Here is an 18,365-nt window from a genome sequence, read left to right on the forward strand (position 1 = left end):
TGACTGCTGGTGCAATGGAGTATTCAAAAGGTGAGGAGTCTACAGGTAGATGTATCCATCAGAAACAACTCTTTATCACTATCAATAAGAAGCAAACTAATAGCCATACTAAGACAAGTTACTATAGATTGATGGACAAACTGAAGTCACAAACAGACTGCATAATCAGAAACTGACAAAGAGGGGAATCTGGTCTTATGGCCAAAACAACAATAAGTGGCAGTAGCTTATAAACAACTGAATAACAAAGAGTGCCTTGTGAGAGTCATGAATGACATTCATGAAACAACTACATGCAGAGTATAATCAAGAGCAGATAGATTGCTGAGACCAAGGGTTGATCTCCCATGAAGAATATCATTATTTGGAAATTGATTATCCATGTACTCCAGCTTTTTACCTAATACCCAAAGTTCATAAGGACAGGAAAATCCTGCCAGGATGTCCCATTATATCAGCCTGTGACAGTGCATTTGAAAACAAATCTAAATACGTTGATTTTTTCTTGCAGGATTTTGTTAAAGTGCTGCCCTCATATACAGGGAGTGCAGAATTATTAGGCAAGTTGTATTTTTGAGGATAAATTTTATTATTGAACAACAACCATGTTCTCAATGAACCCAAAAAACTCATTAATATCAAAGCTGAATATTTTTGGAAGTAGTTTTTAGTTTGTTTTTAGTTTTAGCCATGTTAGGGGGATATCTGTGTGTGCAGGTGACTATTACTGTGCATAATTATTAGGCAACTTAACAAAAAACAAATATATACCCATTTCAATTATTTATTATTACCAGTGAAACCAATAAAACATCTCAACATTCACAAATATACATTTCTGACATTCAAAAACAAAACAAAAACAAATCAGTGACCAATATAGCCACCTTTCTTTGCAAGGACACTCAAAAGCCTGCCATCCATGGATTCTGTCAGTGTTTTGATCTGTTCACCATCAACATTGCGTGCAGCAGCAACCACAGCCTCCCAGACACTGTTCAGAGAGGTGTACTGTTTTCCCTCCTTGTAAATCTCACATTTGATGATGGACCACAGGTTCTCAATGGGGTTCAGATCAGGTGAACAAGGAGGCCATGTCATTAGATTTCCTCTTTTATACCCTTTCTTGCCAGCCACGCTGTGGAGTACTTGGACGCGTGTGATGGAGCATTGTCCTGCATGAAAATCATGTTTTTTTTTAAGGATGCAGACTTCTTCCTGTACCACTGCTTGAAGAAGGTGTCTTCCAGGAACTGGCAGTAGGACTGGGAGTTGAGCTTGACTCCATCCTCAACCCGAAAAGGCCCCACAAGCTCATCTTTGATGATACCAGCCCAAACCAGTACTCCACCTCCACCTTGCTGGCGTCTGAGTCGGACTGGAGCTCTCTGCCCTTTACCAATCCAGCCACGGGCCCATCCATCTGGCCCATCAAGACTCACTCTCATTTCATCAGTCCATAAAACCTTAGAAAAATCAGTCTTGAGATATTTATTGGCCCAGTCTTGACGTTTCAGCTTGTGTGTCTTGTTCAGTGGTGGTCGTCTTTCAGCCTTTCTTACCTTGGCCATGTCTCTGAGTATTGCACACCTTGTGCTTTTGGACACTCCAGTGATGTTGCAGCTCTGAAATATGGCCAAACTGGTGGCAAGTGGCATCGTGGCAGCTGCATGCTTGACTTTTCTCAGTTCATGGGCAGTTATTTTGCGCCTTGGTTTTTCCACACGCTTCTTGCAACCCTGTTGACTATTTTGAATGAAACGCTTGATTGTTCGATGATCACGCTTCAGAAGCTTTGCAATTTTAAGAGTGCTGCATCCCTCTGCAAGATATCTCACTATTTTTGACTTTTCGGAGCCTGTCAAGTCCTTCTTTTGACCCATTTTGCCAAAGGAAAGGAAGTTGCCTAATAATTATGGACACCTGATATAGGGTGTTGATGTCATTAGACCACACCCCTTCTCATTACAGAGATGCACATCACCTAATATGCTTAATTGGTAGTAGGCTTTCGAGCCTATACAGCTTGGAGTAAGACAACATGCATAAAGAGGATGATGTGGTCAAAATACTCATTTGCCTAATAATTCTGCACTCCCTGTATACAGGACAGAGGGGATTTTCTCAGAAAAATATATGATTTACCAAAGGGAAGACAATTATCTCCTAATGACTTGATGTACAGACTCTTTATATGTGCATACAACATGCTGATGGGCTGGAAGCAATGCAACATTTTTTAGGGGCCAAACCTGTTAACATATGGAAGCACACTCAGATGTTGATTAAAATGACTCTGAGATGCTTAGAGAGTAACATCTTTCTATATAACAAGGAGCTATTTCACCAGGTTTGTGGAACAGCGATGGGCACCTGCTTTGCCCCCAGCTATCCGAACTTCCATATGTGCAGGTAGGAGGAGCAGGTGGTCCAAGTGGAGCATTAACAGGATTGGAATAATAATGTAATTCATTGGAGTCAGTACATAGAAGACCTCTTTGTAGTATGGAAGAGGACACAAGAGTGCCCTGAGTTATTCCTTTGCAAAATAGAAATGAACAATCTAAATTTCCACTTTACCAGCACTATACATGCAGAAGAGGTCAAAGTTTTAGATCTCACTGTCTATGTAAAAATCAAAAAGTTAGAAACGAAATAATTTAGAACGCCAATTGTAGGGAATACTTTGTTGCATGCATCCAGTTTCCACCCACTGCAGATAATTAATAGTATCCCTTATGGAGAAGTTTAAGAGTAAAGCATAACTGTAGTGAGGATGAGGAAGAAGCTAAAGCTCTAAATCACTAGTCAAGGAGATTCTTAGTGAGGGGTTACTCTAGTAGCAGGATACAAACAGCAGAGGAAAAAGTGAGATCCAAACCAAGGGAACAACTGTTTTTTGGGAAATAGAGAAGACAAGTAGGCTAAAATGATTGATCCACATTTCAGGCTTCTAAAAACTATCAACAAACAGAAAGGGTCGGAATATTCCATAATACACAAATGTTGGCATCTTATCAAGAATGACCCACTGGAAGGAGAGGTAGCCCCCTCGGAAACCTGGAATACCATTTAGAAGGGCCAGAACAGTGAGAGAAGAACTGGTCTGATGTAGCGCTGAGGCTTCAATGCCTAAAAAAACACCTGGGTAAAACAAATTTCAGGCTTTTATGAAATGTGGAAAATGTATAGCTTGTAGGCCAATCATCCCTTACAAATAAATATTTAGAAGGCAATTATCATTGCAAGACAAACTCTGCAATATACATCTTGAGGTGTCCATGTTCATTAGCCTATATAGGAAGCACTATACTACGTGTACACAAGGGAGTACTCCAGCATTTAAGGGCCATTCAGAATAAGGATAGGCTTTTTCCCGTGGCTAGACATTTAGGGGCATATTTATACTTTGTTTGCACCAAAGTAGCGTCATTTCTTTTTACTCTAATTCGGTGCAAAACTAACTCCATATTTATACTTTGGTGCTAGACACGTCTAGCACCAAATTATGGAGTTAAAGTCATTTTTGGGACGTGGAAACCTACCTTGCTTTAATGAGATGCAAGGTAGGCGTTCCCGTGCAAAAAATGAATCTATGGCCTTAACACCATATTTATACTCCCATGCAAAAAACGGTGCAAGGGAGGGAGGAGGGGTCAAAAAATGGTGCAAAGTTTGCTTTGCCCCATTTTGTAACTCCTGGGTCAGGGCAGGCGTTAGGGGACCTGTGGGCCTATTTCCATGGTGGAACACCATGGAATAAACCCACAGGTGCCCTTCCCAGGCCCCAAGGACACCCCCCACCCACACCAGAGGGACAGCGGAGGATGAGGGACCCCATCCCAGGTTAGTACAGGTAAGTATTTTTTTTAAAGGGCCATAGGGGGGCCCTGAAATGGGCCCCCATACATGGCACAGGGTGCAGTGGCCATGCCCAAGGGATCCTGGTTCCCTGTGCTGGCCATTGGGGTGGTGGGCATGACTCCTGTCTTTTCTAAGCTTTTCTAATGCTGGGACTGTTCTTTTGGGGACATTATCCATATCCTGGAAGCAAAACTTGAGGAGGCTTGTGTTCTAGTCATCTCTTTTGTAGGAGCACTTGGAGACAATAACCTGTAGGGATTACACCAGGATTTAAGACATTTGTTCTCCAGTTGAAAAGGAGAAGCACAAGGAGAAGAAAGGAGAGGCACAAATGTATGCCAGATAGGAGAGGAGAATGTGGGCATGCCTAACAATTCTGATTAGACTTTTTTAATGATGCCCACTTAACTAAAAGAACACGTGTATATAAAGGAATCAGCAGTGAGAAAACAACATGTCTTAGATGTCTTCCAGCTCCCAATTTCTGAAGAAATGAATACACATTTATTGGATAATGGGCGATCTTCAAAGCATAAGGAAACCATTATTTGTACTGGGCAGTTCATTGAAATAGGAAGACTATATTTCTGAATAGCAATTAGTTTCTGGAAAGGTTGACTGTCCACAGCACTACTGGTTGTCTTGGCTATAACATCTGTTAGGCCAGCCCCACATGACATGAGCATAGATCATTATCATTACACTGGTTCTAAGTACACATGTAAGGTTAGGTTACTAAAACGTCTTATCCCGGCACTGACCTGAGCTGCTTCCTTTTCTTGCAGCTGCTCAACAATATCTGCCAAGGTAGCTTTCCTGCAAATGCACAGAAATAATAATATTTAGGAACTCATATTGGTGTCTAGCTGCGCATTTGCATGCAAGTAGCAAAGCAGGTACATTCTGGGAAACAAGGATAGCCATGTCCTAGAACACTTGTAACTCTCTTCTGGCCAAGACTTTCCAAAGATCACCTGTTTGGTCGACCAGCTTAAACTTACTGTTCCAGTTCAGCCTCCACTTTTGTATTCAATAAGATTGATAAGAGTCAATACGATCAAGCTACCATTTACATGGTAGGTCATCATGCACAGAAATGAAACAAACAAACTCAAGCAAACATACCAACATCCATTTTCAGAGAAATATTTCAACCATTCGAATGCATGCAAGAAGTTAAAATGAAAGAACATTGGTGCATTCTGGAGGATAATAGAGACAATGGTGCAGTTTGTCAGCTTTTCAATGTTGAAATAAGGCGGGAAATCTTAAACTCCTAGTCGAGAACAACTGACGTGCTTACCCAGTAGAAAAATGTATGCTGTACTATTTGCAATAATACAAGGGAAGGTTATAAGTTACAATGTTGTTACAATGTTGCCTTTCCTGTCTGCAAATTTACAGTAAGTCAGCAGAGGAAGTAAACTATATCACCAACAAGTTCCAGGGACCCAGTGGTCCTATTCATTCTTTCCTGTTCTGGAGTACACACTATTGTTTTAAAACAGTTTTTAGAATGTCCAATTAATTAATCATTTACTTAAATGTCACAGGAAATAAAGGAAAAAGTAAAGTAGCAATCAACATCCATCAACCAGCTTCATAATTACCATCCACTTAATGATCATATTACCTGTGCTAAAACATATTTACCTTTTAAAACCCCTAATGTGTAAACCATTTTATTATTAATAGTCTAAAGTAATATTTAACAGATAATAGACAGCCTAAACTTTCACAGTATACATGAAAGTATAATTGTCCGGTGCCTATATTTGAGCCTATGCTCAACTAAAGATTGCAGGCCCATATGCACACAAAATCTGGTGAGAAAATCAAAATTTAGGCCCTCATTACGACTTCGGCGAAGCCACGGGTGCCACAATACCGCCAGTGCTGGCGGTATTGGTGGCACCCTATTTTGACATTTCCGCTGGGCCAGCGGAAAAGTCACATCAACATTGCATAATAGAGCTGGCGGCAATGTTGATGTGCAGCAGCACCGTTGCACATTTCACTGCCCGAAATTCGGGCAGCGAAATGCGTGATGGGGCTGCGCCTTGGGGACCCTGCACTGCCCATGCCAAGTGCATGGGCAGTGCAGGGGACCCAGGGGCACCCTGAGTCCCCCTTACCACCAGCCTTTCCATGGCAGTAGGACAGCCTGGCGGTTGGGGATTATGACCACCTGGCGGAAGCCTGGCGGTATAGTGGCGTGGCTAATGCGCCACGGTCATAATACACTAGCGGAACACCGTCAGCCTGTTGGCGGTGTTACCGCCAGTGTTCCGCTGACCGCCAGGGTCGTAATGACCCCCTCAATGTCTGAATAAAAGTAGCCTAATCATAATAGTGGGTAAAATAATTCATGTTTAAAAGACATTTTATATTTAGTGTTGAACACAGTTTTTTTAAAGTAGACCTTGCCGCAAAGTAAGCATAGGGGTTTAAAAAGACAAAGCACTGATGAAAAACTTAAAATGACCTTGTACGATTACCCTTAAGCTCTGTGTTCCTACTGGTTTAAACATCTCAGTTAACACAAAACTACACATGGAAACTTTCATTAAAACTTAATATAGATTCCACAATGCAGGCTTTGACATAATGAAGCCCCCTCAAGCTATCACTTTCTCATGTGTTCACTTGAAAGAAATGGAGAACTAGTACGCAAAAGAAGAGGTGATAATAATAATGGCTATTGAAGGTGGGCAAATATGAAAACCCTTAGAAATTCAACTGAAACAGCAAAGGTAAAAACATTCAGCTAGGTAATTTATTCGTCAAAGTGACTGTAAGTGCTCTGCATGATGGCAGGACAGCACTGAGGATGGCTTATTCCGAAAACTTCTTGAATTTACTTATCTGTCACTGGTCCTTATATCAGTGTTTACATACCAACACCTAGTGACAGTCAACCAATTCCCCACACACACACTCCTCATTCTAATGTTCTCATCCTTAGAACAGAAGGATCAATCTAGATTTGGCTTGGAATAACATGATTTGGCAGTTAACTGATACCGCAGTTCAGTACGGATTACTAAAAAAAACCCTAAGAAATCCTCACGATGAAATTGAAGAAAATGTTACTAAATGCAGAGACCATGCATTTAGAGGTGACCAACCTGACTACCAACTGGGACATGTGTAAAGTTTTTCTTAGACAGACAACTTAGCAAAACACCTAAACAGAGAGATCTTTTTGTCTGATTGCTTACTCAACATCACTAACAGGTGCACACTCTAAAAAGCGTTTTAGACCAAGGCCCTCATTACGACCCTGGCGGTATAGAACCGCCAGGGCCGCTGGACGGGGAGGCACCGCCGACAGGCCGGCGGTGCCCCGCGGGGCATTCTGACCGTGGCGGCTTAGCCGCGGTCAGAGAAGGGAAACCGGCGGTCTCCCGCCGGTTTCCCGCTGCCCCCAAGGAATCCTCCAAGCCGGCGCAGCTTGCTGCGCCGGCTTGGGGATTCCGACTCCCCCTCCTGCCATCCAGTTCCTGGCGGCTCTCCACTGCATGGGCACTGCAGGGGCCCCCGTAAGAGGGCCCCAAAATGTATTTCACTGTCTGCCTTGCAGACAGTGAAATACGCGACGGGTGCAACAGCACCCGTCGCACCTTCCCACTCCGCCGGCTCGATTACGAGCCGGCTTCATCGTGGGAAGGGAGTTTTTCCCTGGGCTGGCGGGCGGTCTTTTGGAGACCACCCGCCAGCCCAGGGAAAAACTCATAATACCCTCCGCGGTCTTTTGACCGCGGAGCGGTATTATGGAGGGCTGAATTCTGGCGGGCGGCCTCCGCCGCCCGCCAGAATCAGAATGAGGGCCCAAGTCTCAAATAATAAATCTGGAGTTATTTTTAGAGAAAATCAGAAAACAGAGCTAACGTGCAGTCCAAATGGTAAGAGCATACTTCGGTATCACAGACATAAGAACCAGACCAGTTCCAGATACCACACAAAGAACACAACAATATACCATGGAGTACAAACAGGAGCACGGGGAAGGAGTGAGAGCAGCACTAAAACAACACACAGACCAAATAATTGTTAATCTCCCGACTACTTCTTTCAATAAAAGCAGAATTGACAATATCAAAGATAAACCAAGGTAACCAATTTCGATAATGTTAAACGTGGAACAAGAAGACAATCATGAAAAGAGAATACAACAAGAAACATGGCCAGTGAGCAACATACTCTTTAGAAAGTGATTTCAGGCCCACGTCTTCCTCTACCAACACTCATCTTGCAACACAATAGACCTAGTTTGCTCAATAACTATTAATGACTTAGAATACCATTTTATCCAATACGACAAAAAACATAGGTATTTAACTTTTAATGTCAATTGTCATGAAAATAAAGCTTTTCAAAAAACTAAGAAACAACCACACGATTATAATTAAAGAAGCATATTGGGGTGGGGGCAACACAGTTATTCTACATCTTGATGATTACATAAAAGAAGCACACAGACAAATCTCAAATACTAAGGGCCTGATTTATAATTTTTAGCACTGCATTTGCATCATTTTTTGGCACAAAAACTGCACAAACTTACAAAATTCAATTACATTTTGTAGGTTTGCGCTACTTTTACGTCAAAAAATGACGCAAATGCAGCACTAAAAAAGTATAAATCAGGCCCTAAGTGCTACCTTAAACTAAGAGATATCCCACCCACTAAGATACATTTCAAACTTCAATGAAAACTCAATGCCTAGCATGAAAAGGGGCTACTGACTGTACAGGACAAACAATGCCTAATGATTGAAAACCCCAAGATGGCCCCTTTTTACTTGCTTTCAAAAATCCATAAGGGAAGTTTCTGCCAAGTAGTCAACCTATAATATCTGATATAACCTCATTATGCTCTAGTGTGACGTATTACATAGAACTTCGCCTTCAACCATTTATGAAAGATCTTCTATCAAATGTTCAGGACACCACAAATGGAAGCCACTCAATGGCAACCAGACTTCATATCAACACCACTCCAAGTCAAATTAGGCTGGATGTGCCTGATTTCTATCTTTGTAATAACGCATTTAGATTCAATAAAGAACTCTATCTACAGATACAAGGAGCAGCTATGGGTCCAAAATCTGCTCCTCAGTATGTATTTATTTTTACAGCTGAAGAAAAAAGAAATGGTTAGGGGAGGGGCAATACATCTCCCAATTCACATCTCATTTGATTTTCTGGCAGTGATATATTGATGCTATCCTATTAACCGGGCAAGGAGAGCAACAGCTACTGGAAAAATATTTTGCCCAAATGCACTGCAACTCGATGAACATTCAACTAACATCATCCACTTCAGGCTACCAAGTGGACTTCAGAGACCATATACAGTACTTTAGCAACAACAAACTACAGTCTAAATTGCGCTTCAAAGCAACTACTGCCAACTACAGACTTGAAAATAACTAATGTAATACACCAACAACAAACTGGAATATCCCAAAGGTGATTTTTTCAGAACTAGATGCAACTGGATTTATAAATGAAAAGTCAGGAAATTATAAACAGATTAATGCCACAAGGATAAAATGTGAACCTGAAGAAACGCACTGCAGAAGCAGCTGGACTTGTGAACAGAACTTCACCCTCAAGGACTTTAAAAAACAAATAAGACAATAAGAACCCATCAGATTAATCACAAAATGTAATCCTGGACATGAAGAATAAGTTACTTACCTTCGGTAACGCTTTTTCTGGTGGATACATTAACTACCTGTGAATTCCACACCTAAAGAATTTTCCCCCACGCGCCAGCTTCAACGGAAATTTTCTTCTAGCTCTGCACGTCGACGATGACATCACAATTGCCCGACTCCACGCGATGCCGTATGACATCATCCAGGCAATAAGAAGCCCTTGTCGACGTGCAGACATCAGTTATCACCATTTTTTTACGTGCCTTTGAGGCGAACAGGTAAACATTGACCTTGAAGAGAACATAATTGCATCAAGTAAAGTGAAACTGCAACATTTATTACAATAAAAATAAAAAGAAACTAACAGCAACAACACCTACATATGGAAACAAATATACCAGTCAAGTTCAACCATGTTTCCTTGAATTATATAAATTAGAGAAAGAAATACATATATACATGCCATCATTATATACATGATTCAATTATATACAAATATACAAGACAACGGTGCTCACCCACGGATTTCGTGGTAAGACCAGCCAGGCAACGGGGAGGCGGGTGGGACGGTGAGCAATCCACAGGTAGTTAATGTATCCACCAGAAAAAGCATTACCGAAGGTAAGTAACTTAGGGCCAGATGTAGCAACCCGTTTGCGACTCGCAAACGTGGGTTTGCAATGCACAAATGCATATTGCGAGTCGTTACCGACTCGCAATATGCATTTGCGCCTCGCAAATAGGAAGAGGTGTTCCCTTCCTATTTGCGAGTCGGAGTGGTATGCAACTCCATTTGCGACCGCGTAAAATGGAGTCGCAGTTACCATCCACTTGAAGTGGATGGTAACCCACTCGCAAACGGGAAGGGGTCCCCATGGGACCCCTTCCCCTTTGTGAATGGACCCCAAATTATTTTTTCAGGGCAGGGAGTGGTCCAAGGGACCACTCCCTGCCCTGAAAAAACCGAAACAAAAGGTTTCGGATGTTTTTGAAATGCAGCTCGTTTTCCTGTGAGGAAAACGGGCTGCACTTCAAAAAAAAAAAAACCTTTATTTAAAAGGCAGGTCGCTAACATGGAGGCCTGCTGACGTCAGCAGGCCTCCATGTTAGCGAGTGCCTATACTCGCAATGGGGTCGCAAACTGCGACCCACCTCATAAATATTTATGAGGTGGGTCTTTGCGACCCCATTGCGAGTTGCAGAAGGTGTCTGAGACACCTTTCTGCATGTCAAATTGCGACTTGCAATTTGCGAGTCGCACAGACTCGCAAATTGCAAGTCGCAATTTGATTTTTTCCTACATCTGGCCCTTATTCTTCTGATGGATACACCTATCTGTGGATTCCTCACCTAAAGAATAGAGTCCCAAAGCAGTACTACCTCCGGAGGTGGGTGCCTGAATGGTCAAACCAAGAAATCCTGCAGCACTGAGCGTGCAAAATGGCCATCCCTCCTGACCTCAGATGTCAACCACAGGAACACCCCTAGCCAAGGCCGATGAAGCAGCCTTAGCTCTGGTGGAATGAGCTCGAAGCCCCACAGGTGGTTCTTTCTTCGCTAAGGAATAACAAAGCTTGATACAGAGAATGACCCACCTGGACAGTGTTCTCTTGTGGACTGCTCTGCCTTTCCTCTTCCCCATGTATCCAACGAAGAGCTGATCGTCTTGCCTGAACTCCCTCGTCCTGTCGACAAAGAAGCTCAATGCTCTTCATGGATCCAATCGGTGGAGCCTCTCTTCCTCCTTGGATGGATGAGGTGGAGGGTAAAAGGAAGAGAGAGTAATAGACTGCCCCAAGTGAAAGGGTGTAAGAACCTTCGGGAGGAAAGCCGCCTTGGTCCTTAACACCACTTTGTCTCTAAAGAAGGAAAGGTATGGAGACTCTACACTAAGAGCCTGAAGCTCACTCACTCTTCTGGCCGATGTTATGGCTACCAGAAATACATTTTTTAAGACCAGCAAACGCAAAGAACAAGAGTGCATCGGCTCAAATGGCGATCCCATAGAAATGTCAATACTGAATTAAGATCCCACTGTGGCATAACAAACGGAGTGGGCGAAAACCTATTAGTGAGACCCTTAACAAACCTCAAAACAAGTGGTGATTTAAACAAGGAGGGTTGATCTGGAAGGCACAGAAAAGCCGATAGCGCTGATAAATAGCCCTTGACTGTGGCAACTGCACAACCCTTCTTTGCCAAGGAAAGAGCAAATAATAATATGTCAGACAAGTGAGCCTTTAAGGGATTAATTTGGTTCTCTCCACACCAACCTACAAATCTGGCCCACCTGCTTGCATAGATCGATTTGGTGGAGTGTCGCCTGGCCGATAAAATAACATCCACCACTTCTGGCGGGAGAGAAAAAGCACTCAGATTGCCCCACTCAATCTCCAGGCATGAAGATGCAGACTCTGGAGGTGGGGGTGTAGAATCTGCCCCTGCGACTGCGAGAGGAGGTCTACCCTGTAAGGGAGACGGAGTGGAGGGCACAGAGAGAGTTGGAGAAGGTCCGATACCACACCCTTCTCGGCCAATCCGGGGCTATCAAGATGACCTGGGCCCGTCTTGGCAGATCTTCCTCAGAACTCGAGGAATTAGGGGTATGGGAGGAAACGCGTAAAGCAACTGACCCTTCCAGGACATCTGAAACGCATCCCCCAGAGCTCCTTGCACCGGATACTGGAGGCTGCAAAACAACGGGCACTGCGCGTTCTCCTGCGTAGCAAATAGATCTATCTGCGGACACCCCCACATCTGGAAGATGTAAAGAACCAGATCCGGATGAAGACGCCACTCGTGGTCGACCAAGATGCGTCGACTGAGAACATCCGTACGTACATTCAGAACCCCAGCCAAATGATTTGCTACCAAGCAAATCTTGTGGTCCTGAAGCCAGGACCAGAGTTGAAGAGCTTCTCTGCAGAGAAGATACGACCCCACTCCTCCCTGCTTGTTTATATACCACATCGCGGTAGTGTTGTCCGTCAGGACCTGGACTGACTGACCGCTAAGGGAAGGGAGAAAGGCCTTGAGTGCCAGACATACTGCCCGCAATTCCAACAGATTGATGTGAAACCTCTGTTCCACTGGAGACCAAAGGCCTTTGATCTCCAGGTCCCCCAGATGAGCTCCCCACCCAGAGTGGAAGCATCCGCTACAACTGTGGCCACTGGCGGAGGCAGTGAGAAGCCTTCCTTGCGACAGGTTGCCGACCGCAGGTCACCACTTAAGATCCACAGCAGTGTCTCTGGAGATCATGATCGAATCCTCGAGATCTCCTTTGTGCTGAAACCACTGCCTGCAGACGCACCACTGAAGAGCCCAGCGTGCATGAGTGACCAGCAGTATGCAAGAAGCAAACAGACCGAGCAGACGTAGGACCTTGAGGACTGAAACTACTGCTCCATTTTGAAACATTGGAATCAACGCCTGAATGTCCTGAACCCGCTGGGGCGGAGGAAAGGCCTGATTCAATGTTGTGTCCAGTACTGCCCCTATGAACAGGAGGCGTTGAGAGGGCTCCAGGTGAGATTTGGGCACATTGATTGAAAAACCCAGGCGAACAACAACTGAGTTGTCGACTGCAGGTGACGCAGCACGAGCTCTGGAGTCTTGGCTTTGATCAACCAATCGTCCAGATAGGGAAACACCGCTATCCCTCTTCTTCTGAGCTCTGCTGCAACCACCGCCATCACCTTTGTGAAGACTCAAGGTGCTGAAGGAAGATCAAACGGGAGGACCGCAAACTGATACCTGATGAACGCAGCCAAGCCTGTCGCCTCGTCACTATGAATGTACCCATAGCTCTTGCCACGGAGTCCGAGGTGTCCAACCTGGGTCGCCGCCGCCTGAGCGTCCGTTAATAGATGCAACACCTCCTGTGGCAATTCAGTATGACCCTTAGCCTCCTCCATAAGGGCATGCATATAATGCCCCAAAATGCAAGTCGCATTGGTCGAATTCAAGGCCATGCTGCACGAAGAAAAGGCCTTCTTTGCTGCCTGCTCCATTTTCTTAGACTCCCTGTCCGCAGGGGTCCAGGGGAACAAACCAGGAGCTGACGGAGAGGAGCACGATGCCTGAACAACCAAACTCTCCGGAGTTGGATGTTTGGAGAGAAAGTCCAGGTCAGATGGAGCTGCAAAATAGTGTCTCGCTACCGCCCTGTTGACGGCTGTTGAAGTCGCTGGCTTCCTCCAGATATCTTTAATGGGGTCCAAAAGAGCCTCATTGAAGGGCAAGAGAGGCTCCGCCACTACTGACGCCGGATGCAGCACGTCAGTCAGAAGGTTTCTTTTCACCTCTGCAGCAGGAAGAGGAAGGTCCAAAAAGTCTGCAGCCTTCCTTACTACCGCATGAAATGATGCAGCTTCCTCAGTATACTCCCCTGGGGAAGCCAAATCCCATTCAGGGGAAGTTTCAATGCCACTTGCTGTGTCCAAGCCTTGGAAATCACCCGAAGGCTCCAAGATCTCGCCTTCCTCCAAATGTTGTCTGCTGTATTCCTCTTCCTCCAGGAGCCGTAAAGCTAATCTCCTGGATCGGAGCCTGGATTCGAGTCCCAGTGTCGACAAAGCTTTGGCCGACGCTGAAGATCTTCGCCGGCGCCGCTCTTCGGATACATCCGACGCGGACCCTCCGGCGCCACAGGCAATTTCACTGTAGAGTGGATCCTTGAAGAATCCACTGGCGCCGGGACAGCAGCGCCGAAGCGGCTCCAGAAGGAAGAAAGGGAATAAAGGGTGTCGGCTTGTAAGGAGCCAGTGCACCCAAGTTAAAAGCCAAAGGGCCTGACGGACCCGCATGCCCTCCACCAGGTGCCATGGTGGAAAAGATTTTGAACATTGCATTTAAAAATGCAGTGGGATCTGTACCCGGCGCCGGGATAGCCGGATAAGCCTGTGGAACCGGCGCCGGCATAGAGGCCGATGATGGACCAGGCATCTCCTGCTCCAGAGAAGCCGCCAGCTCCTGATGATGGTTCGACTTCAAACACCAACAAGGGTGAGGTCGGAGAAGCCGGAGTCGTTGGAGGCGGAGGTGTGATGGTCGGGCTAACCTCCCACATCGGTCGGCGCCGAGTTGATGGGAGATCTGGATCTGGACCTGAATCGGCCCCTGCTCGATCGGCGCAGAGACTCGTGACGACACTGAGAGTCCCCGTGGCGTCGATGAGTCTTCGAAGATTTCGAAGAAGACTCTCTACGATAACGCCTTTCCTTCCTTTTCTTGGAACGGGCCAGGAATAACTTCGCCTCGCTCTCCTTAAGTGCCTTAGAATTCATGCGTTGACACAATCCGCATGACTCGACCTCAGGGTCGGAACTAAGGCACCATAAACAATTTTCATGGGGGTCCGTGACCGACATCCGACCCCCACACTGGTTACAAGGTTTAAAGCCAGATTTTCTCGGCTGGGACATAGTAACACCAAAGTGCAACTGTAGCTCCCTGTTAGCCTCGAGGAAAAAACGTTACTCGAAGGCACGGAAAAAAGGGAACTGACGTCTGCACGTCGACAAGGGCTTCTTATCGCCTGGATGACATCATACGGCGTCACGTGGAGTCGGGCAATTGTGACGTCATCGTCGACGTGCAGAGCTAGAAGAAAATTTCCGTTGAAGCTGGCGTGTGGGGGAAAATTCTTTAGGTGAGGAATCCACAGGTGGGTGTATCCATCAGAATATATATTCAAAAGACACTAGGAAAAACTTCTTGAACACAAACCATCAATTAAGGAGATCAAACCACCCAATTCCAAACTTGGATTTCGAATAGCAAACAATCTAAAACAAACTATTATGTTAATGTAAAATTGCAGATCTAAAACAGCAATTTAGAATACTCTTTCTCAAACCTAAAGGATTGTTCACGTCACAGTTGCTCAATGTGTAAATCTGACATCAATACAGCTACAAGTTTAAAATACATCAACAACCCTAAATTCTACACTGCCTCGAATGTAACAATAACCATGTTGTGTAACTGATTAAATGCACACACAGACATATATTGGCAGTATTATTCGTCCTCTTAAAAACTGTGTTCAAGAACACAACTATAATAGTAACAAAACGAACACGGGCTTCACAATCTGCAACTACTTTCTACAACATCATGAACATAGCAGAACATTTACTGTCTTTGCAATACATCACATATCCAAGCTATCCTGGGATGGAAATCGAGAATTATTACTGAGGAAATGAGAAAGTGGGTGGATGTTTAGAACTGAAACTGTCAAATACGGATTAAACAAAGAAGCTGAGATGCCTCACTAGCTTCTTGAATAAACATCTTAAGCAAACACATTGCCTTTTGTCCCTCAAAGTGTTGTGTTGCCCTTGTGTCAAACACGGTAACACAAGGGCAACATAACACTAAAGTCAGATTTACGTAGCCACGCTAAGCCACCTGCGGTACTTGGTAAATCTGAAGTAATGCAAGGAGTGCAAGTCACTGCCTTGTGTTACCCTGCCTCACAGAGACTTTCATGGATTTTGGCACATTCCCGATTTTTCGTGAGTGGTAGACCTGGGAATGTGTCAAAATATTTTGTCTTCCAAAGGGAGGCATAACGAGGAGGAATATCTTTATTTCTCTGTGTTATTTCCTCTTTCTACATGTGCTGCATTCTGCAGCATACATAGAAAGAGGAAAAAGTCTCTGAGGATTGTTTTTGTACAGAAAGGTTCCCCTTGTACAAAAACAATCCTGCCTACAAAACAGTTACTCTTGCACCATGATACAAGGGTGCCTGCAGTGGCGCTAGGCAGCCAAATATGCTAAGAAGAGGACAGGAATGCACTCTATAATGTTAAAAAGGGTGCTTTCCCGGCTTTTCCCTTTCACGCAGCGCAGCAAGGTGTCATGCTGATTTGCGGTGAGTTCCAAGAAAGTTTGATAAATCTGCTTTTAAGATTCTTCTCTTTATTTTTCAAGCCCCTTACCAACATTTCCAATGCAAGTAATCAGTAATCTGGGACAAGTTATAACTTAATCTAACCAAAAAGCAAATCAAATGCTTGCTCACTTTGATACTTTTCTCCAAACACTCTACCTGATTATAACTGAACTTAAGCAGCCTAAAAAAAACTGCTCTTCTACTGAATCTTTACACCTTTGACACCTAACTGATATAAAACAAACACTCAGAAGCTCAAATATTTCCTTCTAATAATCTACACACCACCCTACAGAGTATCCATCCCTTCCCCTCGGTTCACCATAGAACTTTCACATGACATTATTTTAGTTCCAGTCTCAAGGCTTCATCTCAAAACTCTAACACTACAGTAAATTATTGAGATATGACTGATGAACAGGCCCATTTAGGTTTTCAATGACTTGTCTTGAATCTTTAACCTATTTTTTGTTATGTACGATCCAGTTCACTTGTACAAACTGGATGATGCTTTTAATTAGACTAACAACAACATATTTTATTGTACTCACAAAATATATACAATATGGAAAATTATTTACACAAAGGTCCTCTGGTCATAAGATTGTATGCTTTTGCAGGCTATGCTGTGCAACAGTAAATAAGTTTTGACTTGTGAAAATTTATAACAGGTGTGACTACATTCTATAAAATTCCACTGCTGTTAAGTTTATATGGCCACTGACGTCTATCCCTGTGGCACACAACAAGGTATACACTGACAATTATACATACCTCTTGCTTATGGCATTTAGAATTCTTCTAACTACCAAAACATGTCCCTTTCACATATACATAAGATAATATGGCTGCCATGGAAATCTCTAAAAATAGGATCTGACCTACTTGGTTTACAAACTAAACACAGGTGGTTTAGCCTTTTTCACTATGGTGCCAAAACAGATCATTCCAAATCCCTACAGTCTCCACCCTGACCCTCTTCCCCTAACATCCTGAAATGTGAAATAGGCAGATTAGCAGACTATAGAGATTACGCCCCTCTCTCAAGCCTACCTCCTCTACATGGCGGTTTGATTTCTGAGGCATTCACGTCAAAAATACCAAATCTGTCCAACTCAATTCATGCTCATCTCAAAACTTCCATTTTGCTTCATACAAATGCAATGCTGTACAAATAGACAGCAAAAATGATGCCATTCACCTGAGACTGGATATTAAGGGCCAGATGTAGCAAAATAGCAAATTGCAAGTCACAATTTGCTATGCAGAAAGGTGTCTCAGACACCTGCTGCAACTCGCAATGGGGTGGCAAAGACCCACCTCATTAATATTAATGAGGTGGATCACAGTTTGCGACCCCACTGCGAGTATGGGCACTCACAGGGATGGTGGCCTGCTGGAGTGAGCAGACCACCATGTCCATGACTGCTTTTTAATAAAGCAGTTTTTTTTTTCCATCTGCAGCCCGTTTTCCTTAAAGGAAAACGAGCTGCACTTGGAAAAAAAAACCGAAACCTTTAGTTTCGTTTTTTTTCAGGGCAGGCAGTGGTCCATTGGACCACTGCCTGCTCTGAAAAAATATATTTTTTTCCATTCACAAAGGGGAAGGGGTCCCATGGGGACCCCTTCCAGTTTGCGACTGGGTTACCATCCACTTCAAGTGGATGGTAACTGCGATTTCATTTGAAATTGCATAGCATTGCGAGTCGCAAATAGGAAGGGAACACCCCTTCCTATCTGCGAGTCGGAAATGCATTTTGCGAGTCGGATCCGACTCGCAAAATGCATTTCTGCATAGCAGAGAGGCTTTTGCGCCTCGCAAACGGCGTTTTTCGTCGTTTGCGACTCGCAAACCCCTTGCTACATCTGGCCCCACGTTTCCAAAAATCTATATTTTATGAACTGCTCACACTGTTCAGAAAAACTGA

The 18,365-nt window shown here is 44.1% G+C and overlaps 1 protein-coding gene across 3 annotated transcripts in view; it reads right to left on the reverse strand.

The window, feature by feature from the left end:
- Positions 1-18,365, reverse strand: part of SPTBN4 (spectrin beta, non-erythrocytic 4) — a 1,652,494-nt gene that overhangs the window by 208,642 nt on the left and 1,425,487 nt on the right. For all 3 annotated transcript variants that reach the window (XM_069207217.1, XM_069207216.1, XM_069207218.1), the window contains one exon: positions 4,626-4,680. In XM_069207217.1, the coding sequence (XP_069063318.1) occupies positions 4,626-4,680 (55 nt within the window). The remainder of the gene's footprint in view (positions 1-4,625; positions 4,681-18,365) is intronic.

The sequence above is a fragment of the Pleurodeles waltl genome, chromosome 9 (genome assembly GCF_031143425.1).
Source record: "Pleurodeles waltl isolate 20211129_DDA chromosome 9, aPleWal1.hap1.20221129, whole genome shotgun sequence".
Taxonomy (NCBI): Eukaryota; Metazoa; Chordata; class Amphibia; order Caudata; family Salamandridae; genus Pleurodeles; species Pleurodeles waltl.